Source organism: Micromesistius poutassou, assembly GCF_964030765.1.
Source record: "Micromesistius poutassou genome assembly, chromosome: 5".
NCBI lineage: Eukaryota > Metazoa > Chordata > Actinopteri > Gadiformes > Gadidae > Micromesistius > Micromesistius poutassou.
In genome coordinates this window covers 13,700,209-13,726,019 of record NC_140275.1, presented here as the reverse complement: position 1 = coordinate 13,726,019, position 25,811 = coordinate 13,700,209, and the positions used below count along the sequence as shown (strand labels likewise).

The window sequence follows — 25,811 nt, the reverse complement described above, 5'->3', positions numbered from 1 at the left end:
TTGAGTATTTTTCCATTCGGTGGCTTTTCTTCCTCTGTCTTTCTAAATAATGGGTTCCACCCAGTGGCTCTTGGCTCATATTTCACATCAAAAACTCCCTCTGGCACCAATACTAATTCAGATACTTGGCTGTTCCTTCACTCACATCCAGGCAAAGGAGAGGTGTAACGGCGCATTTAAATTTGAAAAGCAGTCATGAATGTATTTTATTTTTTGTCCGGCCAGCCTGGCTGAAAGGACCGGGCCAGGGTATGTCTCGGCCCCCCTCCTCACCTCCTTCATCCTTCCCGGAGAAGTGAGACACAGTGGGAATGGGATTGTTTTGAACACGAAGGGGCTGGCTGGCTCGACTTTTGGAAAGAAGAAATTGACTCAGGTGTGAAAGTGTGTGCGCGGGGGAGTCTGTTGCCAAACCATTTACAACCTTTACCTCGCCGCACCTCCACTCAGTGAGCTGGCGAGCCCCACCCTCTGCTTCTGACGAATGTTCTCCTGAATGACCATCGCTGCTGGACTGCAAGAAGAACATGTTAAAACGTTTTTTTTAAAGTATTCATCTCCGGTGGGCAGTGACGGACTGGACGGTCTGGCATTCGGGCAGATGCCAGAAGGGCCGCGGCCTCTCGTGGGCCGTTTGGGCCGCCCACATTATCTCTCGGCACACTATCAAGCATATATAGTGTGGATTGACGGACTCCCCCAGCCCCCCGTCAACAATTCCATCCGCGGTGCCTGTTATAGGCCTAATGTGCAAATGCCAGGGCCGTTTTTTGATCCCAGTCCGTCACTGCCGGTGGGTCGTCATTGATGGTTCCATCGTGATTATTCCCAAACAAGCCGGCAATACAATGCATTGAAGAATCATCCATCTGAACGTTTCAAACGATGCAAGCAGGCGTGTGAATTAGGCGTGCTTTGCGTGTGAACAAAGCACGGATAACAATATTGTCCCCACATGCACCATTCAGATATTTTTTTTTATGATTTGTACGTTGATGTGCTCGAAAAGCAAACCAGACCTCTTCCCAACGCAGATCAAATAAACATCTCCCCGACCCGTTGTTTTTTTTGTTTTTTTTTATCAGCAGGTCAAAAACGTGTTTCTAGGCGGAAGTTCAAAGAGCTGTCTGACAGCCAACAACTCCATTCTGCCGCAGCCGAGTGGCTTTCGTCCCGCCGCCGTTTCCAAGTCGCTCGCTGTCAGACGCGCTCGGGCGCGCACAGATCAAAGGCTTTCAGTAGCTCGCGCACTCGTCTCGCAGACCTCACTGTTTCCGCCGACTCCTGTTCCTGCGATGGGGATCAATAGCACTTTTCACTGGGTCCCCGCGGAACTCCCGATCTCTATAGCAACGCAGAAAAAGACACAGATCATTGTTTAGAGAGTGAAAAAAATTCATTTTTAACCCTCCTAATTAGAGTCAAACTGATCGGAAGAGCAGTTAACTCACTTAATGAACACTAACTAAACAGCCTATAATCTCACTGTAAATGCTGTAGGCTAAACTCCCAAGTTTAATTATGATGGGGGACAAAGTTGATGATTTGTTAATAAATCAATTATAGGTACCTGTACAAATAGTCCCACTTCCTCTAACCCGTGTCTGATGTGCTCGTTTTATTTGCTCTGCATTGCAGACCCTCGCACTGCTGAGGACAATGTCATGATATGCATTATCAAATAGAAATCAAACGATCACGTTGTTTCACAACTTTTCTCGGACTAATGGCAAATCGGTGGTCAAAATCTCTCTTATTTCACGTAGACCTTTATTCCACTTCTTACCGTAGCTCTGTATAATTATTCTATAGTGAACGCTGAAATGACGAGCGATGTGGTGCAATCTACGCCTGCATTCCCTTGCGACGGACAGACCGGAGCTCCAATGGGACTCGTCGACGACCCGAGCCGGGCCAATCAGCGCCACAGGAGGAGGCGCGGCTCCTCCCCCGCCTCGATTACGTCATGCACAAACAGCTGGTCGTTGGCAAATCTGAAAAAATGTAGACCTGGACAGCGACGGAAAGCTGCTCTCGGGCTGTAGCCCATAATAAACATTTTAGCTTTTAACGATGTGGCATTTGGAGCGTCTGGGCTTCAGGTCGAGCCCGCCACTGCTCCTGGTGCTTGTTTACACGTATTTCTGCGCGCTGGGAGGTAAGTCCTGCTCACAAGTCCTCCGGGCTTCATTAAGAGGAGCTGTTCTTTGTGGGGGTGCTGAAATTCTTCTTACCAGAAGCACGGGGCTGCACTTGCTTTTTGCCTGAGGCTGGAGTGGATGTTTTTTTTGGTTTTGGCATAGCATGTGTTCTTTGATCATAGACAAGCGTCTGCAAGTACTTTCAGACTAAATCAAACTGTTCGATTATTTTTTCCATTGCATAGCGAGATAATGAGGGGACTGCCAATGATGGCACGCAACAGTGATAGAGGCTGTTAAAGGTTGTGTGTGGTGGGCTGCATTTGCGAATATCCATTGTGGAGAAGTATGCAAGAATGTTGTTTTCGGATCGTCCCTCCGCTGTTGCGTTCAGGGGGCTTCCGTGGCATCAGTCAAAAACGTGAAGATTTGCTCTCCGTCCGTGGCTTTAATTTGTCAACAGCGCACAAAAAGAAAGACTGGGAAAATGTGTGTCACGAAGACTTAAGACAGAGCCTTTCCAAATGATTTATTTCGGTGATTCTGCGCACGAAAAATAACGATATCGTACATGTCAATGTGTTTTATTTCTGATCTATTTGATGTCCCACTATGCGGCCTATACCCCTTGTGTGTCTGTATGTGTTTTTCTGTACGTTTCCGTCCGCCAAGACGCATGATCACTCGTTCACCGAGAAGACCCCGGACACAGTGGGGTCTTAGTGTGGAAGCAACAAAACACAGCACATGTATACTAGCAACAACTGTGTAGCCTACTGGCTGTGTTGTTGATCGAACAACTCGTAAAGGTTAGGAGGTGTAAAGGTGTAGGCGGACATGTGGGGCGATGCGGTCCCTTGGCAGACTTGTTGCCGTTGTGCTTGAAGGGAACGTGTCTGCTCGCCTATATAGCGTGCAGGCTGTATGGAGCTGGCGATGCGCACCGGCCACGGATCTATAGGACGGTGATGATGTTCACTCTTCATGAGCGCCGTGTTGTCTGTCTTCACCACATGCAAATGCATGGCTTACCGGATAAGGTGCATAGAACGCTCAGACTTTGTCCCTTTGCTCAGATGCATAGGCTACGTTAGAAATAGCATAGTTGGATTGTGTAGATTGCGCCGTGTAATTCCAGACACATTGTCATTGAAGGTGACAACAAGCAAGTTGAATACCGAACAGGGTGATGTTCAGATGCCATGCTATCTGATTTAAGTCATTCAAAACCCTTAAACTCTTACGAGAGAGAGTTGAATGCATGTGCTGTATCAACCTCCAAAGTTACAGTATTTATATTGCAATACAATACATATATAGATATATAGATATAACGTGCAGTGACATCGCCTATTAAGGCGAACAGCTCCTTACACACAGCATCTACATAGATATTATCACAACACATCCGTTTTGTGTAATTTTAATGTATTGAGCAATGTCACTTATTGTCAATTATCACAAATGATGTGAGCAATATAATATTCATCTGTATGCAAATGTTTACTCAAATAATATACCCCTATATATATATATTTATATTTATATAGTCAAAGAACATTTATTTTTGAAGGAATTTATTATAATCAATTTCCTGAGCCGAACAACACTTTTAAAACAATAATGCACATCCGTTTTTTCTTTCTCCTTACACCCATGAACGTCTTGCGGAATGAACAATCTTAGGTCTTGTTCTAGGGCTCCCTGGCTACTGGTTGTTAAGGCATGGTCGTTTTGTTTGAAGCTGATGCTGATGCTGTTGTTAGGGCATGTGGAATGTCCAGGCCAGGTCCATTTCCCGTTGTTTCCCATGTTTCCCATTTCCCATGTTCAGTGACACTGTTTTATATTCACGGGCATGTTGAATACTCCTATGCATCTTTAGGTCCTGGTCTTTTTCTTATGCATTGAGAAAAAATTGGACACACTTCTATTGAGAGGTGCGATTCGACCATTCCAAGGTTATCACTTATCAGTGATGTTGTGTGTGATGTTTTTCAAATTAATACCTGGCACAGCGCTCACTACTTCCTAACGTCATAGCAGTAATGGCTTTATCCTGATCCACAACCACCCTGAATCGGATGTGAAAGGGGGAAGGGTATAAGATGAATGTCTTCTATTGGAGGTTTGATGAGATCTGCACTCGTATGAGTATCTACAATATAACGGTATTTTCAATTGAAGGCGAGGTAGCTGGTACACTTGGGGTGACCTTCCAGGCCTTCAACAAACATAACACTTTGGCACATAATGGAAGATCACAAAGCATCTTGAGCTGTACAGGGCATGGCGAGATGGGTGAATTGTCGAATCCCGGGCGTCTTGTGTGTATTTCTTTCCTTTAACAGTGCAATCAAAAGAATTACCTTCACCTTCAGCAGATTTTTATATTACTATTGGACAAGTTCTCATATAGCTGTAAGCCGCCACGGCTCTGCTGTGTGTGTGTGTGTGTGTGTGTGTGTTTCTGCGTGTGTCTGTAAGTGTGTGAAAGTGTGTGTTTGTAGAGCGGGGGGGGGGGGGTGCGAGGAGTGAGAAATACAGAAACTGTTTTCTCCAAGGCGGAAGACACTCCGGAGCACATTGTGCATTCCAGGAACACACACATCCACGCTACACTTTCACAGCCCACTGAGCCCAACTCTCCGGAGGGTCACTTGCTCTGCCTCGCTATCATCATTATAGGAAATAACATGAGCAATGCCAATTTCATAAACAACAACAAAAAAAAGTGGCGGCACTTACAACCGTGAGCATGCGGGATGTCTCCCCGCTGTTTCTCCACAAATCTCATTAATCAGAAACATGTCAGCCGGTCGACCTGGATTTTATTTTCCAATTGACAAATGTGCACACACTCTGTGTGTATTTCTGAAACCAAATGATGTACATGTTCTGGTTGTCCGGGTACTGTAAAGAGATGTATTTTGAGCAGAATGTGGTATAAGGAATAGCATAATGAAATATAATGTATCAAATATTAATTAGTTAATTAATTAATAAATTTTCCGGAACACACATACAAATAAGATGAGCACGTTGCTAAAAATAGACCACAGACACACTGCACTCACGCTGCATGACAAAGTGTCTCATGCGGCTGTCATGCTTATCCCAAAATCACAATATCTCTATCAGTAATGAATTGAGTCACACCTAATTCCTTCGAGCCCCTCCCCCCCCCCCCCCCCCCATCTGCTGAGCAGGTTAACGTGGGGCCGACCCTCGTCGGTAATGTAGCAGATTACACCTGTCGTCTTGTTCCCCCGCCTTTCACACACAGCCTCATCCACATAGCAGTGGATGTAATCCAAGGATTTTGACATAATGCACACCCCCACCCCCCTCCCCCCGACCCTTTGAGGAAAAAGTCGCTCAAACTCTGCAATCGTGTCTGTAGCGATTGCAGCCGCTACCGACTACAAACTACTTCCATCTCCCACTCCGTTTGGAGTTAGCCATTTTACGACGTGCGATCTGTGAAGTGCTCAGATCAAAGGATGGTTACACCGGGCATATCTCTGTATTGATATATATATATATATATATTATATATATATATATAAATATACGTCTCACATATATATGCACACACCCTCACTGTTCATTCTTTGCTTTTTCTGCTTCCCCCAGATTGCCTTTTTGTGACTGATTACTTCACCCGTACGCCTCGTAAGCTGAATGCTTTCAACTCCTTCGCCAGCGTGGAGCTCTTCCACTTCCACGTGCCGGAAGACACCGTCATGGCCGTCTGGAACCTCATCACCTTCAAAGAGCAGGGAGGCACCTTCGGGGACAGCTGCCCCGACCACAACGTGACTGTGTAAGCAAACCTCGCACTGGGTTTGTGTGTGTGTGTGTGTGTGTGTGTGTGTGTGTGTGTGTGTGTGTGTGTGTGTGTGTGTGTGTGTGTGTGTGTGTGTATGTTAGTGCATCTGAGCATGCAAAAGCTTTGATAAAAAGTCTTCAGTCGTTTAGTACTCGCTTTTATCCAAAGTGAGTTACAGTGGTTTCATGAAGTGGTCAGATAGAAGGGGTTAGGTAAGGGCTAGGTTATGAGGGGGTTAGGTTATCAAAGGGTTCGGTTATGAAGTGGTTAAGTTAGAAAGGGGTAAGGTTAGGTAGTGGTTAGGTTATGAATGGTTTAGGTTATGCAGGGGTTAAGTTATGAAGGGGTCAGGTAGGGGCTATGTTATGACGGGTTAGAGAGGTTAGATTTTAGGTTATGAAGGTGTTCGGCTATAAAGGGGTTTGGTAGGGGTTAGGTTATGATAGGGTTAGGGAGGGGTTAGGTTATGACAGGGTTAGGGAGGGGTTAGATTATGACAGGGTTAGGGAGGGGTTAGATTATGACAGGGTTAGGGAGGGGTTAGATTATGACAGGGTTAGGGAGGGGTTCAATTATGACAGGGTTAGGTAGGGGTTAGGTAGATGTAAGGCTATGGAGGGGTTATGTTTTTAAGGGGTAAGCTTATGAAGGGGTTAGTCAAACAGCGATAAATAGCAGGTGCTGACAGTTGGTGGTTAATCTAAAAGTTGTTAATTTAGGTTAATAGCTATTTATTTATTAGGAAGGTGCCCTTCCAACGGTTTGATCGCTCCAAACATACAGGTCTATAGAAGTCTGTGACTATTGCTTTATTCAACTCAAATAGCTTGTCAACTAATTGAGTGGATTTGTCCTTATTTAAGATATGAAGGTTTTATTTTGAACGTGGCAGAACGATTCGCTATTGGTGCATTGGTGTATTGTGTTTTTCTGATTGGATTGTGTGTGATTTAAGTATATACAGCCTGTATATATTTTTGGCCGTTGACAGCAACTTCATCTAAGTCTGTATTTGCCTCACTGTGTTTATGCTAATATTTATGAATAATCCACTGAGGCTAGCCTTGGGATTGACACGTTATGTTTTGTATTCCCTCCCTCCCTCCCTCCCTCCTTACCTCCCTGCCCTCCCTCCTTCCCCCCCTCCCCTCCCCTCCCCTTCCCTTCCCTCCCTCCCTCCCCTCCCCTCCCCTCCCACACTAACCCTGTGGGCTGTTTTTATCTGCTGATCAGGTACTTCAGGTCAGGGGCTCCGCCTGTGATCAACCCCCTCCACACCCACTTCCCGCGGGACACGGTGGTCCCGGGGTCCTTCGCTGTCACCCTGACATGGACCCTCCCCAACCGCACCACGGGGGCGTTCAACGTGACCAGCCCGCTCCCGGGGGACTGGTTCCTGGCCGCCCACCTGCCCAAGGATGAGGGCAAGATCTCCGTCAAGGTTAGAAGCATCAATTACCCAAATGACAGAAAGGCAATTGACACTACACGATTAAAACACCCACACACACACATTTATATGTACTGTATATATATATATACAGTGTATATAGGGTTAGTATGTGTATGCGTGTGTTGGTGTTATCATCATGATGATGTGTTATGATCATATATATATATGTACGTATATTTATTATTTTTGGTTTGTTTTTTGTTTTATATCTATAAAATAGATGTAATTTTTATGAATATATAAAAATACATATGTTTTTGATATACATATATGTCTTTAAATGTCTATATGAATGTAGTTAGGCCTATATGTGTGTGCGTGTGCGTGTGTGTGTGCGTGTTTCATTCAGAGGCCAGCCCCCACCTCTGGTGGGGGCTGTAAAAAAAGAATACAAACCGAGCCGAGGATGAAAGTGTTCATCGCCGGCGCTCTGACCTGCTGAGAGCAGAGCATGTGCAGGCCTTCATCGTCTCCCTCGTCTCCCTCCCGTCTCATCACGTACGCCTATCTGCTCACAGAAGATGGAAAAAAAAAAGCCTTCCACACAATTTATGTATCGTTTTTTGGCCTCGTGTTTATCTAGTGGCCCCCCCCTGCTGACTCGGGATGGGTGGTTTAAACGTGCATGAGGAAATATGACTACTGCTGAAAGCCACCAGCCACCATGGAACATTGCATTCCACTCAAAGTCATTCACAAAGGAGACAATTAGGCTTAAAAGTGGACGGTCAGATTCTACCAGCATGCTTTGCATAGACATTGCGGCGCCATATTGCAGTGGGTAGTTATCAGACAATCTACTCTGCTGCGTGCAATGCTGTCGACTACATTATGGAGACACAAAGACCCACAATCCAACCAGTTGGAAGGGGTTGAATTAGGCAGCATGTTTCCAAATGTTCAGCAAGACATTTCTGCCTGATACCATATTTGATAATACTATATATATATTTGAGGAAAGTTTATCTTACAATAATATTTACTATTATTTACTATTCTTTCAGTTAAGTTATCAGTATTATTGATTCCATTCTAATTATATTTAGATATCTTTGGTTCAGCACTACTTTACATCCATATTTCAAATTCATTTTTGCTCACATCATCTCTAATAAATTGCTTGGCCCGTATTATTTTTCTATCATTTTTCAGTGCACTGTACGGCTCAGCGCATTACCTATCAAAAAGGAAAAACTCACCTAGACGAAACCCAAATCACCTCATTGAGTCTATATTAACTGAGCCATTTACCTAGAGGATAATTGTGGTTATTATCTCGACACCATTTCTATCAATTCGATTTGCGTATGGGGTGCGTTAACGCTGCAGTTTATGCCGGGGCTGAGAGGGAAAGAGCAGGTGGTAACTGGGTTTATATGGCCTTAGGGTAGACGCCGAAGGATGTCACCCCCGTGGTCAACAAGCTTGGCCTCTCTAATTTCTGCATTGAGATGATGGTCTTATTTTTATGTCTTTGGAAATAATTCTGCAGTGGTGAACATAATGACCAGTTTGAGAGAGAAGCAACATAATAGGCATAGTAGGTTGCGGTAATGTTCGACGAGGAGAAAAACTGAAATGAGAAAAAGGACACGACAAACGAATGAATATAATTAAGAGTATTGCCTAGCAACTAGCACGTTGAATTCAGCAAAGTTGTTGCTGTGTAGATAGTTTTCGCTCATTAATTTTTCAGTTTTAAGTGTCTCCGCTGGAACATACGACAAAGTAAGCGGGATGTATTAGCTTACAGCATCAGGAGCAACTGGGCGCTTCCACACACAGGTGGTGTTCAGTTCCAACGCTATCCCACAACAAAAGCTTGATGTTTCTGTCCAATAGGAACAAAGGATTACTTTTGGCACATTTCCCTCGTCTTTTCTGAGTTAGATGTTGGAATCACCCTAAACTTTGTTTTTCGGCATGCCAGACTGTGTGTGTGTGTGGGTGGGTGTGTGTGTGTTGGTGTGTGTGGGTGAAGTATGTGTTATTTCTACCCAGATTGACTATATCTGAAGCTCACCACTCAGTGTAACTGACATCAAGTTATGTTGCAGTGTTTTTGGTGTTGTTTTTCTTCCAAAAAGCCTACCGACATCTCCCTGACGGAGACTACAGGCTGCCAAATCTTCGTACCGTTTTGCAGAATCCAGATAATCATTGAAGCTCTTGATGTTGTTGTGTTATCCTTTTAGGGGCTGTACGAGGAATGCCAGTATCTCTTTCAACCCCAGCTCATTGTCCAAAGACTCATTGGGATTGCGGTGCTCTATCCAGGATACTTTATCGACCAGATGATCCCCGTTCACAACAGATCTGCACTTTATAAGTGAGTGATGGATTGTTGAAAGATTGTCTCAGAAGTGGCCAATTTACCTGCATCCCTCTGAAGGTTTACCTAATGCTTCTCTTTCAGTATACTATAAATGTGTTACATTTTGTAACCTTGTGGTTTAACAATAAACCCTACCGGGTGTGTGCGCGTGTGCGTGTGTTGTTGTGCGTGTGTGTGCGCGTCCATGCACGTGTCCCCCCCCCCCCCCCCCCCCCCTTTGCAGAGTGTTCATCCCCAGCTACGTCTCGCGGGTCAAGGTCCAGCTGGTGAACTGCAGCACCAGGAACAAGAGCGGCGACAGCTGCCCTGTGGTGCTGAAGATCAGGGCCCGCGCTCCGCCCGTGCACAACTCCAGCGCCCTGGACTGCAGGGAGTGGAGTCCCTGCGAGCTGGACTCCCCGCTGCCCGCCTGGGAGCAGTGGTACTACATCCTGGTGGAGAGATACCTGAGCAACGCCGACGTCTACTTCCGCATCGGGGTGCAGGTCACAGGTGAGAGGCCCGTCCCCCGGAACTCAAAGAGGCGTTGTTTTGTCGGTGCCATCGGCGTTCTGTCTCTGCTCTCTTGTGGCGGTTTGTTGTGGTTTCTGCGCGGTCAGCTCTCAAGGTTTTTTTTTTGCGATGATTTCGATCATTATATATACTTTGGATTTTAACAGCAATATGTCGGACGTGGCTGCCAACGGCCATTCAAGCTTTAATGACGAGGAGTAAAAAAATGTTCAGCCCCGACCGCACGCACACTGTGAGTAACGGATCTTACAGCCAATTTGTCGGCCTCTTGGCGTCGAACAAGCTCCCGGCATTGACTGAGGTGCCCTGATTCTTTGAGCCTTCACACACACACAAGAAATGAACATGAGTAACTCCTGTACGAACCCAATTCAGTTCCATTTCTTTCTTCTGCTTAACGTCTGGCAGTGGTGTGCAGCGGGCCGTTCCTCTCCTTTCAGTCGCGAGCATGGTAGAAGCTGTGGCCTAATATTACACATCATGTTTTGACAGCAAAGGGAAAAGGCAGACGGGCACAAGGGAGACTCATCGCGTGCCTTGTTCTCGAGAAGATTATAAGCAGAACTGGGCCAATGCATGTGCGATTGCTAAGAGGCCATTGATGCGGCACTTGAGTGCTGCATGATGGGGTTTTTGTTGGTTCTGTCCCGGTTTTCCCCCCTCCTGCTTCCTTCTTTGTTTATTTAGAGTTGTGACGGCTAAAATGGTATGTCACCCCTCGCCCCCCCCCCTATCAAATCAGTGGGAGGTCCACTGCTCCACGCGATATATGGTGCACTTGTCACCATGGCAACACGGACACTAATTATTCAGACTCTCTCTTTCTCTTACACCTTTTCTCTCTCTCTCTCTCTCTCTCTCTCTCTCTCTCTCTCTCTCTCTCTCTCTCTCTCTCTCTTTCCCTCTCTCTCTCTCTCTCTCACTCTCACTCTATGGCTACACTTCACTTGACCTTTTGCAGATTTGCTCTTAAATATAAATGTAATAGAAAACTTGAGGGAGCAGCTCTCAGTGGTCGGTACTTTTTCCTCCTCTCCTCTCAGATCGGACCATTATTGTGATTGTGTGTGCATCTGTGTGTGACCATATCACATCCGTTACAAAAATTTGTGTATTCGGTTAAGTGAGTGACCGCACTACCACGGCCAAGTTCTTTTACAGAGGGAGGTGAATCCAGGTTCTGTTATTGTTTTATATTGATAGCAAATAACCCGTTTAACAACGGATACCAGAGCAATACCCGAGTGTTTTTAAACGATGCTTCACCTGCTTCTCCAGATTTGCATACAAATATTTACCAGTTTTACTGGACTGTGCGTAAACTATGCAAATTTGCCCAGGCCCGAAAAAAGCTTCTTAAATTGTGTGGTGGGTGTGTTTGTGTTTGACAGAAGGGTGTCACTAGCCATTGAGTATTTAGCCGGCTCAGCGTACTGTATGTTATTACGACCAAGCTTTTCTCATTAAAGAAGTATTGGGCTGTTCCGGACCTCGTGTTTATATTATGGAAAATTCAGCAAAGACGAGCTATTCAAACATTTGCAGAAAACATTGCGGTTCAGCATGCGTAATGCCAGGGAGCAATATCCCCGTTCCAGCTTTTATAACACACACGCCGTTACCCAAAATAATTACGTTCGAGAAAACTATATCCCGTGAATCACCGCCCAGTCAGTTTGATCCTCAATCCATAATCGTGTTGTTATTCAATGCAAATCTCCTTGTGTGCTCGCACAGATTGCTCCAAACCCAATTTGTCCCGGGACCACGCGTCGCCCAGCTCGGCTCTGAACATGCCCCAGTCCTTCGGCATGGCCATGGGCTTCTCCCTTTCCGAGACGCTCCCGGTGGCCGACCTCCCGGCCCTGTCCCGGAACGCCAGCCGCCTCCGCTCCTCCGAGGACCCCGTGGTGTACCTGTCGCCCAGCTCCGACCCGGAGATGTGCTGGCCCATCCGGCCCACGCTGCGCAACGAGCTGGACACCTTCTCCGTGCACTTCTACGTCTTCTTCGGCCCCAACATCTCCGTCCCGCCCGACCGGGCCGCCGTCTTCGCCGTCAACCTGATGCCCGTGCTGGACAGCGGCGGCGTCCTCAACATGGAGATCAAGCTCAATATGGTGAGCGGGCCGGGGGCCTGTTGGGCAGGTATTGAAGCCGTGGTCAATACCGCTGCTCTGTAGTGGGGCGGAGCCGTAGGGCGGTGGAGTAGTGCTTTGGAGTTCGGGCTCGGTGAATCTTGGCCAAAAGAGGGCTTTCGAGTTCAGTCTCTCACCTTACCTTACCACGCGCGCAAGCGTGTGAACGCACGGCGCACACGCACACACGTCACACACGAGTGCACGCGCACAGACATCACACAAGCATGCAGACTCATATGGATCAGATACACGCAGGCGCACGCACGCACGCACGCACGCACGCACGCACGCACGCACACAAATACACATACACATACACATACACATACACATACACATACACATACACATACACATACACATGCACACACGCACAAGCAGTTGAGTGATTATGTGTAGCCAGCAGCACCAGGCTGAGAGTTTGCATTACAAAGGGCTTGGCTTTGGAGCCGCGTGTCTTTGTGTGCGCGCTGCCATTGTTTTCCCTTCAGGGATTGTAAATGAACAGAACAAAGCCCGGGTTCGTGTTCGCTTGGTGCCGTACAACACATCTCCGTGCAACGTCGTTACAAAAAAGACCAGCAGGGACCGGGTGGCTTTGACGAGATGTTATTTTGGATGTGTGCATGTTGAACCACATGGCCAGTTGTTGTGCTGTTGTAGAGGCTGTGCAAGGCTGCCGAGCAGCCAGACAACCGTAACTAGGGAAACCGCGGGGATCGGTGTATTTGCTTATGCTTTAGTTAAGGCTAATTGCTGACCGCCGACTTTCCTTTATTTTCGCTGCACGTTCCGTTGTTTGGGCGTTGTTACTACTATATATATAACTGCTATTGCTATTACTACATTTACATTTACATTTAGGGCATTTATCAGACGCTTTTATCCAAAGCGACTTACAATAAGTACATTTGTCACACATATTACTACTACTACTGCTACTACTGCTGCTACTATAACTAATTATATTACTGCTACTGTTACTACTACTGCTGCTACTACTGCTACTACTATTACTACTACTGCTACTCCTGCTGCTACTACTATTACCGCATTACTGCTACTGCGATGATGTGATATGTATGTAGCAAATAAGTCTTAAGTCAGACAGCATGAAACAGCCTCCAGAATGTGTGGTTTCCCTTGATGGTGGTTTGGTGGCTCCTTAGTGGTTTAGAATGGCTCAGACTATGGATCTTGAATGGATGAAGTACTGTCTTAATGAATAAGAAGTAGATAGCCTGGACATTGTACACACACACACACACACACACACATGCACACCCGCATACACACCCTAGAGCTGTCCCGCACATGGATCTACTACATTTTTTATGTGCAGTTATGTTTTGATTCTACTGTAACCCACCACATCATTATTTTTAGATGCATTGTCAACATCTTCATTTAGCTCCTGCAGAGAAATACCAAGACAGCGCTTCCAGTTCCTTTGTTAGTTTTAAGGCATGCAAGTGCTCAGCTCAAGGCAAAAATAAGACACAAGGAAGAAATCCAAATACATAATTGTTGGTACATTTTCAGATGGATGGTGGTGTATAATTTGTTTTGTATTTCAGTCCACAGTGAAAGGAGCAAACATCACTGTGTTTGGTTGCCTGAACCATGGCATGCCACTCTTCATGCGAGAGAACTCTTCCATTAAATGTGAATCAGGTAAGTCTGAGACTTTACAGTGAACTTTGGTTAGACATGTCATGAGGGAACATGCCGTTCAGGGGGTATGCACCTTGCTTTAGGCTGCCTAGCGGTAGACCGCAGACATTATGGGTCGAGCCCAGAACCGCTCAGCGCGGACAACCTAACCTAGACCATCCCTTTTTCAGTGATACTGTGACTTAATGAGACGGTTAACGGGGTCTCCTCATAACATTGGTGCTTTTGTTTTTAACAACTCCTCTCGCCTCCACTGTGTGCGTCTCTCCTCCAGAGTCGGCAGCTGGCTTCCTGCTCACGGTCAACGCCTCGTCCAACATCACCAAACTGAGGATCCCTTACCCCCAGACGGGGACCTGGTACCTCAGCCTGCGATCGCTGTGCGGTACAGAACACGGGTCAGCACTCGCTGTTATTCCCTCGCCTGCTCAGGCTGTTCCCTATCAAGGTTCACCATTTGCGCTGAAAAGATAAGATAGAGATAAAGACATGAGGGATTTTCCGTTCACTCAAACGTGCCCCCCTCCCCCGGTAATTTGTTGACATTTCCACAAGCCGACCTGTCGCTGAAGCGTCTTGAAGCTCGGGTCACAGAGGATTGGGAAAAGCTTTTTGTAGGGCAAACAATGACACAGGTTGATCATATAGAAACAAAGGGCGACGAATCAACAATACAGGTACAATTCCATTTTCGACAAAAAAGGCCAGGTAGCAATATGGCAATTAATAGCATACTAAAAAAAATCTTCATTGATTTGTTTTGCGTGCCTTGCCGTTTGGCAGTATTAGCTGTTCCAACCTTTATCAAATGCAATCTAAGCCCTATGAGCAAGAGGTGGGGACTCCTGTCCACAGTTAGCACGCCATCTGCTTCGCGGCGGAGGCCTTTTGACTTCGCAACAACACGGCAACATGCCTCCTGTCTGTGCCAAGTGAGTGTAATATCGCGGGGGGTTGGATTTCAATTAAATTTATGCGATTTTTACAAATATTATGTTTATGCTATTGATATTTTATTTATTCAAAGTGTTCACATTTATTTAGCAATTGATATTGGCTATCGGCAGGTGTTAAGATGTCAATAATAATGTGTTATGCAGTTATGCACACTCAGCTGTATGGACCGGGCAGTAAATTAACTGGAGAAAATGTCCTCAGAATGAAAGTGAGCAGATTTTTTAACCAGCCACACGGGGTTTAAATTAAATCAGCCTAACAGATGGTGTGGAATGTGGTCTCATATGCACACCAGGGCATTGATTAGGTCTGAAAGCATTTGGTGAAAATGTACATTTCTATTGCCTTAATCTCGTCCCATTCATACGGGTTCAAGCTATTACATCGCATTAGTCACCAAACGGCAGGGGGGGATCAAAACAAGCGGAAAGGTGCTCCTGATGGCAATTAATTGGATATTTTTTTTGGAAATGAATGAGTTCCCCTCCCTGATGTTTGGACAACTGCGGCATTGTCGTTTTGACTGAGAGGTGAGACAGAAACAGAACAGAACAAATGAAGATACAAAGAAAGACAGACGGAGAGAATGAAAGGGAGATAGAAAGAGGGAAGAAAGAGCGACGGACAAAGCAAACAAAAGAAAGAAAGATAAAGAGTTAGAATGAAAACAACATTGTGTAAATTTTACTTTTTGGAAGAAATTTTAGATTATATCACCCACTCCTAGAGCACAAGGGAAGCAGATTATGTCCGGGGTGCCCTCAGATGTCTCAGTGGCAACGCCCCAGAACTGAAGGTCACCACCTGAGTTTCCTGGCTAACATCCTTTGCGGTGTGTGTGTGTATTTGAATTTGGCAGGTTCGAGGCGTGCGCCAACGTGACAGCCGAGGTGTACCTGCGCTCCTACCTGACGCCCTGCATCAACGACTGCGGGACGTACGGACAATGCAAGCTGCTGCGTACCAACAACTACCTTTACGCCGCATGTGAATGCAAAGCGGGTGGGTGGAACCGTCGCTCCATTCCAACAGTGGTTGTTACGATTATTTTACAGCGATGAGAGGGAGCGCTCAGATACCGTTGTGACGTCCTTCAGAATTTGACATGAAAATAAATCAGTCTCTGTTTTGGGAAGATTGGAGGAAATTGGATATCAAACATTCTACTGTTTTACTTGGGAATGATTGACATTATGTGCTTTTGGTCATGTCTTCATTACATTCACATCATTTAGCATATTAACCATCCTTTATGATCAACCTTTTGAAAGAGGCTCAAATTACAGCTATTGCCTTATTTGCTTTTTATTATTTGCTGATTACCTCATCACCACGGATGATTAAATCCGGTGTGAGGATTTGTCTTTGCGCAAATAGTTGTCCCTGGCAGTCATTTCGTATTTGACACCTGCCACTCGTCCCGAACCAACACACAGCCACACAAAAACACTTCTGCCTGATATCCTGTGCATGTTTCAAACACACTTATCTAATCTCAGCCGGAAGGAAGTACAACCCACGGGCCATAGCAGGTGTCGTACTCATGCTGCACAGCCATTGGCTGTACTTCCCTAAGCATTTCCAAAACAAGAAGTACATTCTGTGCTTGGTTATGAGGAAGATACAAAATGTATTGAATGGTTAAATCTCTTGGTACAAAAACACCCCTAGTTTCTAGGAAAATCTACCCATCAGAACTCAGTCATGTGAATTGCCTTGTATTAGCTTGGTTAATAACATAACTACAAAAGCATAATCATACCTAAGTTATGATATATAATTGACTACCTTTTCACTGAGCAGACACTTATATCCAAATCAACATACTTTCTTTTTAGGTAGATTTCATAAATTGGCAGGTAGTCGTCTTGCTCAAGCATGCCTACAGGTTGACTGACGACATTGGGGTTTGATCCCAGAACCCTTCAACTGGTAGTCCAATACACCAACCACTAGACAACATCATGTCCTCATGGACATAGAAATGTGCACCTTGCCTCATATTAATGCATGTGTGTGTGTGTGTGTGTGTGTGTGTGTGTGTGTGTGCGTGTGTGTGTTGTGTGTGTGTGTGTGTGTGTGTGTGTGTGTGTGCGTGTGTGTGTGCATGTGTGCGTGTGTGTGTGCGTGTGCGTGTATGTGTGTGTTTGTGTGTGCGTGTGTGTGTGTGTTTGTGCCTGCGGTGTGTGTGTAGGCTGGGACGGCTGGGGATGCACGGACAACTCGGGCGCCTACTCCTACGGCTTCCAGCTCCTCTCCACGCTGCTCCTGTGTCTCAGCAACCTGATGTTTGTCCCTCCGGTGGCCATCGCCATCCGCAGCCACTACCTCCTGGAGGCATCCGTCTACATCTTCACCATGTTCTTCTCTACCGTGAGTTCAACCCCTTGAACCGACCGTGGCATGGTGGAAAATCTGTGGGCAAGTTGAACCCAGCCTGGTTTGGTGTAAAACTCGATAGTGGTGCTTTGGGAAATGTGCCAATGTTTTTTTAGTCTGCTGTTATTTGAGTCATGTACAATGTTGTTGTACTTCGTGATGTTGAGGGAAGGACTGAAGGTCAGCTGTGTTTAACTTTAATGCTTGGCTATCTAGCAAGTGTCCTGCTTCGTACTCTTCGTACTCTCCGTATTTTCTGACAACACAGATTTCTGACAACACAGATTGGAGCAGTACTCTCTTATATTTACAAAATAGCCGTGCGTGCAGTGCCGTCGTATAGGGGGGAAAGGTTATGACAATTATAAGGGCCCACAGCCCGCTAGGGCCCACACACAGCCCCCAGTAGCCTCTATGACAAAATGATTATGCATACACTGAACTAATATATATTCATATGAATGAATCTGAATTAAAACAAAGCCACAAATCATACAATATTCAAATTTTAATAATTTCAATAATCCCCTTGGCCCCTTCTTAAAAATTGGTTTGGTCTACACCGCGGTTCGTTCTTCCCAGGGACGTGCACAGGAGTTTTGAGGGGCAGGTGCCGAATTGTTGACGGGGGTGGGGGGGTGTTGGATCGCGGACGAGCGCTATTGTTAACGGGGGGTTCGATCGCGGACGAGCACTTTTGCGGGCACGATTGTTGAAGAACACTCAAGAGGACACTTTTTAATACGAGGCAAAAAGGGCAGGGGCTCAAGCACCCCTAGGGCCCTATGTGTGCACGTGCCTGGGTCTTCCCATGGTTCTTCCTCATCGGAAGTGAGTGAGCGATGAGACTTACAGTGAACAAACAATCCAATTTAAACTTTAATTGAGATTAGATGAGGCTTGTTGTTGTTTTTGATATTTGTTTTACAACAACGTATTCCATGTGCTCTTTGTTTCACTTGCACATTTAAGTTATATGCTACATATTTACCTGTGGACTATCTTGAGCCAGGACACTTTGTTTTTTGCATATCAGCGCTTGATTGTTAAATACAATAAAATACCCACACCTATTTGTTGAGTGGTTAATTGAAAATGTATTTGCAATCAGAGGTGTAATAACGTGTTGCAAATCAGGGAAATGAGAATAAGACAATTAATATTACATAATTTACATAATAATACTCTGACTTGTTAAGTCGTTAAATGTAAAAATGGAAACAAATTGGGTGTATTACACCAGGCACCGTCAAGAACACTGAAAAACAAGAACATTTAAGGTGGCAATGAATGGGGTAGAGGGGCCCACACCGATATTCTTTCGGGGGCCCAAAATTCCTAGCAACTGCCCTGCGTGCGTGATGGTACTCCTGGACCGATTGAAAATAGAGTGGGTGGTGTAAAACAATTTTACCTGTTGTGGTTTGGTTTAGATCTAAAAATACATGTAACCAGGTCAGTTTGATTGAGGACTAGCGAAAAAAATTAACAATGTAACAATTGAACGTGGTTAGGTTTAAAAACTGGTTGACTGTTGAACCCAGCTTGGTTTGCTTTAAAACTTGTTAAAAGCAAACTTTAAAACATTGTTTGGGAAATGTTTTTGTGTACAATGTCATTGTACTGTCTGATGTTGAGGGATTGACTGAAGGTCCGATTTGCACAACATTTGAGGACTGTTAAATGGAGGTTATGTCTCAAGTTGAATAATACAAGCAGTATATTTAAGATGTGTATAGTTGAAAAGGCATTCGATTCTGACATCCAAATTTGAATGGAATAGTGTCGCATTCTGTGTCCATAATGCATTTATTAAATTGTAGAATTCTTTGATGAACCCTTTTCCTTAAAGGAACATTTATTTTACCTTTTACATTGATGACCATGCAACTATAGAAAACTGATACTGAACAAGATGCTTAATTGCCTCGCACAAGTGAAAGAACAAAAACCTGCTTGCTTTGCAGTTATAGTGTTTCTGCTTTGCTGGCGTTTACCAGCCTTTTTTATCGTGGTGAAAATTAACATCACAATGTGTAACAATTCAACTAGCTCTTACCTTAAAATCACCTGGACATATCTGTAATCAATGCTGACTGATAGGGATTTTAATAGTGTTATCAATAAAAAACACCTACAAGTGATATATTCCACAATGAAAAAATGCTGGCCAGCCCGTGCCTCCCTTTGTTTACAAGAATCCCCCTCCGACACCACAGCCCGAGAACCACTGGTTCACGTCACACACTCGCACAGCTAGGTACATGGACAGAACGCTGTCTATGGTTTTTTGGAATTCTGAAGCCTCCCACCTGTTTACAGGGAGGGGCTCACACATTGTGACATTCGACAAAGCGGCATGTTTTTTTTTGTAAGCATTTTTTGTCCCCTTATCCCGCCCCATAGTTCTACCATGCCTGTGACCAGCCCGGCATCGTGGTCTTCTGCATCATGGAGTACGATGTCCTGCAGTTCTGTGACTTCCTGGGCTCGCTCATGTCTGTCTGGGTCACGGTGATCGCCATGGCCAGACTCAAGTCCATCATCAAACAGGTAGGTCTTCACCCAGCAGGTGTGCCCTGTTGCTTTGAAGTGATAGACAACAGGATCTTAAAACGTTCAATTACCGTAATATATCACAGAAGGGTGAATCCAATACACAACTAACCAATATCTTGACAGGAACATTTCAAAACGTATATTTACGTGTCAAAGTCAGCTCATAAACTCAGGAAAAACTCTGGATTGCAGAGGTGTGGTCTGAATCCCCCTCCCTCCCTCCCTGATGGTTTTGTCTGGGCCATGAGAGTGTTTGGTAATTGGCAATCGCTTGGCTATGTAGCCAGTAGAAATTTACTCCATCCATTAAGTCGGCAGGAACGAATTGAAGGAAATCAATAGACTGAAATACCATGAGATTGCAATGGAACATCGTTTTCTGATGCTTAATGCACACCCTGATAGCCTCAAAAACACATGTTGAAGTAAATGACCACAACTCTGCAGTCCGTCACTTTAACACAGACAACGTATGTCACCGTTGAGGAAAAACACTTTTCTTCTATTTATTTCATGGGTGGGGAGGGGGGGGTGGCTAATTGTACCCGCTTGGATGCGCTTTTAGTATTATCTCCAGCATGCAGTCTGGTGCCATCTAAATGGATGGTGCCATATTGTCAGTGGGTGTGTTTAGGTACGTGGTGCCAATGGGGGATTACAGAATTCGCAGGAGAGCAGCCGGAGGGGAAGAGCTGTTGTGTCGGCCGTACTTTCGCAGATATTTTTGGAGCCCGTAACGAAAAAAAGAAAATGCGTGTAAACAGTAACAGGTGCTCTCTCTCTCCCCGGGTCACTTGCCACTCGCTGGCTACTCAGCAAGATGGAAGCGTGGCAGGAGGAGTGTGTGTGTGTGTCTGTGTGTCTGTGTTTGTGTGTGTGTCAATGTTGATAAATGAGTGAGACACACACAGAGAGACACAAAGGGGGAGAGAGAGAGAGAGAGAGAGAGAGAGAGATAAAGGAAGAGCAAGAGAAAAAGAAAGAAAGAGAGAGAGAGTGAGAGAGAGAGAGGAAGGAAGAGAGAGAGAGGGTGTCCGAACATCTGCTGTCCTCCAGAGCTTTCATTTTTGCTGAGCACTGCACTACACAGTCACTAATCACACCGCACATGTCAGGAATCACAAGTGGAACGGTGTGGATGCTGGTGTGTGTGTGTGTGTGTGTGTGTGTGTGTGTGTGTGTGCGTGCGTGTGTGCATGTGTAAGTCTAAGTGTATATAATTTAACTTGTTTATGGGTGCAACAGTAGGAGAAGGTTAAAGACCTTGCAACACCTGCTGGTGTGTAGGCATGTGCTTTGTTTGTGTGTGTGTGTGTGTGTGTGTGTGTGTTTAATAAAGAACAGACGTGTTTTGCGCGTGCGTGTGCGTGTGCACCTCTACGTGACTCTATAAACATGCAATGTAATTTTGTTCGCCTCGCTGTACAATAGAGATAACAGCGAAAACACAGCCCAAGACCACAGCAAACTCTCGCTGTTTCCGTATGGATCTGGGCCAAGGCAAATCAATACAGCTGGAATGAACGTTGCTGGTGCGCTGAACGTACGGCACACGCACGCACACACACACACACACATGACCACATGCGCGGCGGCCCGTGCACAGCCCCGCCCGACCGGAGGTTCCAGCATGACTGATGACCAGCGTAGCCTGGATTCGACCGGCTCCGCCTCCCCGCTCCTCTCTGCCTCCTCTCTGTTCCTCTCCTCTCTATTCCTCTTGCTCTGCGCCAATTAGTCCTATCTCTCTGCAGACGGGGCTGCCTCTCCCCTCCACACCCTCACCCCACACCCGCTCCTCCGCCCACCCATTCCTCATCTCTCTCCTCTCCCTCTCTCTCTCTCTCTCTCTCTCTCTCTCTCTCTCTCTCTCTCTCTCTGTACCCCTCGCCTCCCTCCTCTCCCTCCCCTCCGCTCCACCACCACTCATTCTGTCCTCCTCTGCCAAGGCCACAGAAGAATATGTTCCCCCAGGCATGGGGCACGCTTGACATGCAGACGTAAGCTGCTCAGGGCATGTCTAGTGGGGTTTATTGATTGAGTTTTTATTATTTTTTGCATCTCAAGACTTGTTCAGCCCCCCCCCCTCACCCACCACCTTTTTACTGGCTGTTGGTTTTTATTGTAGGAAACACAATGGTGGCATTTCTAGGAGTACACTCCCTGGTATTCGAGTGCTTGAGTGAAGTTAGAAAACATAATGTATAGGTTTTTTTTCTGGTGGGAAGTGCATTTGCTGGACCACTTTGTATGCATCATTCAAAATAAAAATACATATTATTTTTCTTCATACATACATAAAGCAAGGCACAAAACGATGAATCTTTTTGCATGTATTATACTGGAATGTTTCATTTATTGTCGCATACATAGACTGAATATAGAATATTTTCATTCATTCTCATTTTCATGTTCTTTCCTTCTCTCCAATATTTACACACACAGAACCAACGTCCCTCCGACTCCTGCTCCTAGCTATCTCCATCCTCCGATCGTTACACTCACTCCTCATCTCAATAGACAGTGAGGAATCCCCCTTGCTTTTGTAATGATATTAACCTTTGTGTGAGAGCAGCCCGAGTGGGACCCACCTGCGCAGTATCTGGGGCTGCTGGCTGAGTGACTGTGTGTCTGTGTGTGTCGTTCCCCAGGTGCTGTACTTGCTGGGAGCGATGTCTCTTTCCATGGCTCTTCAGCTGGACCGCCACGGCCTGTGGAACCTACTGGGACCCAGTCTGTTCGCCCTGGGGATCATGGCAGTAGCATGGGTAGGTGTAGAGTGGAGGATGCATTTACATATTTGCCTGGACTTTGTCCAAATGTACTCACAGCCTAGTGAGTGTGTGATATCATCGTTTTTACAATTAAATTTTTTTATCACAGACACAAATCAGGTATCTTTTTGGTGGTATTCAAAGGAATATACCACTACGGGTTATCCTGTTATCACATAATAATGTACCAAGAAGTCCATTATTTTACAGTAATGTGAGACCCCGGAGTGGTTGATTCCCGTTATACCACAGATACCTACAATGATTAGATATTAGTTACTTTAATCTATTATGTTAATTGGTTTTTATTGACTTAATTGACTGAAATTGTTATCTCTTTCCGTGGCGTTTTGAGCATATTGTTTTTGCATTCTGAGCAACTATCTGGTTAATAGCTGCATTGGACTGTCGATTTGAATTCAGGATTTGTCTGTTAAAAGGCAGAGGCATCCCATTATTGAAAAATAATACACCAACCTTGGAAGGTTATCGACCAATCATGGTCAAGTATTCAACAATGCTGTGGTATACAGATCCTTGTGATAAATCTTCTGCCAAAACAACACTGCCAAATGGTGTGCCCACATGAAAGGCAGTGTGGATACAGCCTTTAAAATATGTTTTGTAGTTCTTCCTCATATCTTTCCTCTGAAGGGGAACAGGTTTCAAGTGATTTCACCCTATGATTTAAAAAGGGGGCTTCGACATGCATCCCAGAAAACTCCAATTTGAGGGTCCACATGTGTGAGCCTCAGGCAGCCTTTGTCCTTCCAACTGTTCTGTCTGCAGAACAGACACGAGCTGCTGGCTTAATCTGTCACTTAGGGTTACAGTGGAGTGGAACATGGAAGAAACGTCTGACTTTCTGACCAATGGAGCTGCTCCTCATTAGCATACAGGGAGATTTAAAAGTTTTGCGGCAGGCGGGTATTAGTCAAGGCTTGTAGTTCCATTATAAGTCTGCTTGTACTTTCACCGACTGTTCAGTGAGTCATAATGTACTCCCTGGATGGGCAAGATAACACATAATAGTCTTTCTGGTGATGTTGAGAAGAACAGGAAAAAAAGCAACCTCCCAAAAAAACAACCAACCCTCTTTTAAAGTCCCAATATTCTGACTAGGGTTTAAGGACAGGGTTTGTGAGTTCTGCTAAAAGCTTTGCTTTTAGTGCAGAGTGGAGGTTACTGCACCGCCAGTCAGCTCCACCGGCCCTGTGAGGATTCTGCTGAAATTGTTGATGTTTAGATGATATTTAATTTAGCTTAGTGATTTCTTCAGCTCCCCTGCCAACATTTCCTTAGAGTACACATTTCATAGACATTAGCCCCAATCCTTGACAGTCGTGACTTTGCATATTAAAATTGCCTCCCCTATTATATTATATACTCTTGTCCCCCGCTTCCCCCTGACCCCCAACATGTGTCAATTGTTGTTGACACGGAATTTGTTTCACAACCGATCCAGGGAATATATTACATCCCATATAGTCAACGAAAAGCCGATTCTATGCTAACAGGAATAGACAAGAGGGAACTGAGTGGACTCATGAAAGGGGCTTTTATTAAAACGGCACAAAATAATAATTCATCACGCCGGCAAATTTAGAAAAAAAACGCTTCTTTCCCGTCATTTTTTTCCCCCTCAATCGTGAAGAACCCGTTTTTGAAGGGGGGGCACTGATTACTCTGTCACGTACCCAGAAAACGTGCTGCAACCGCTTACGAGCGGGCCCCGAGGAAAGAGCCTGGAGCCCGTCCTGGGCCCCTGGGCTGGCGGTTTCGGTAGCGCTGTAGCAGCAGCACCCCCGGTCTCCGCGAAGGCCTATTCATGTCAAGCTGTCACCGTTCTGCAGTGCTTGGCGTTCGCAGTGATTTCAGACACAACCGAATTAGACCAGTGGAGCGCGGTGGTGCCGGGGCCCGGGCCCGTCTGTCTGTCTGCCCCCGCCCGGGTGTCACGTGCCCCACAGTGCGATGCGGTAGGCAGGGGAGTGCGGCTCTTGTCAGACGGGGAGGAAGCGCCCAGGGATTGCTAGGTGCTTTCACTCTTAAGTGGACCTGTTGCCTCATGTGTTTAAATACTTTTTGCCGACATACATATGAGTATACTTATATGAGTATATGCCGGTATATGAATAGATCTATATACATAGAACGTTTCACATTAGCTGGCAGGATTGTACTGACAGCATGGCCGGGGACTTCCCCGACTGTAAGAATGTTTAAAAACTAGACAGACATGCAATATTGTGCTAGGTGTATTTTTGCTTTCGTGTTGCGTATTAATTAGTTATGATTATAATGGATAACGGATGTCATGTTTTTCATATGGCCTGAAGCTATTACATCGCTCTATGGCTTTTCTGGTGTTATTCTGAAAACAAATACCAATTTGTGTGTTGTATGTGTGTGTGTGTGTGTGTGTGTACACGTGTGTTTGTGTGTGTGTATGTATGTATGTGTATTCAATGTGTGCTTCTTATATATACGCATGCCTGTGATTATGCATGTGCATACATGTTTGTGTGTATGTGTGTGTGTGTGCATCCGTGTGTGTATGTGTGTGTGTTTGTGTGCATTCATGTCTGTGTTTATGTGCGTATCCGCACGTGTGCGGATACATGTGTGCGGATACATGTGTGCGTGTTTCTGCATACATGTGTGTGTATGTGTGTGTGTGTGTGTGTGTGCGCGTGTGTGTTCCCCCCTACCAGACCGTGCGCACCGTCCGGCGCCGCCGCTGCTACCCGCCCACCTGGAAGCGCTGGGCCTTCTTCCTGTTCCCCGGCGCCATGATCGCCACGTCGGCGGTGGCGCTGTACGCCTTTGTGGAGACGGAGGAGAACTACTTTTACATCCACAGCATCTGGCACATGCTGATCGCCGGCAGCGTGGGCTTCCTGCTGCCGCCGCGCGCCAAGCCCGACGCCACCGTCACGCCGCTGAAGCGCCGGCGGGGCTGCGGCTACCAGCTGTGTGTCAACGAGCACGAGGAGATGGGCCTGGTGGACCCCGCCGCCATCATCTCCATCAACAGCATCTGCACCAGCTGA

The 25,811-nt window shown here is 45.8% G+C and overlaps 1 protein-coding gene across 1 annotated transcript; it reads left to right on the top strand.

Moving 5' to 3' along the window:
- Nucleotides 1-1,967: 1,967 nt before the first annotated feature.
- Nucleotides 1,968-25,811, top strand: tmem8b (transmembrane protein 8B; the record flags this gene model as incomplete). The annotated part of the gene is made up of 13 exons (XM_084468801.1): nt 1,968-2,158; nt 5,778-5,967; nt 7,207-7,414; nt 9,622-9,755; nt 9,985-10,253; nt 12,012-12,394; nt 13,993-14,089; nt 14,364-14,487; nt 15,906-16,048; nt 17,241-17,419; nt 19,832-19,978; nt 22,636-22,752; nt 25,473-25,811. Exons 1-13 carry the CDS (start codon nt 2,074-2,076, stop codon nt 25,809-25,811), a joined length of 2,415 nt encoding a protein of 804 aa, XP_084324927.1. The 5' UTR covers nt 1,968-2,073.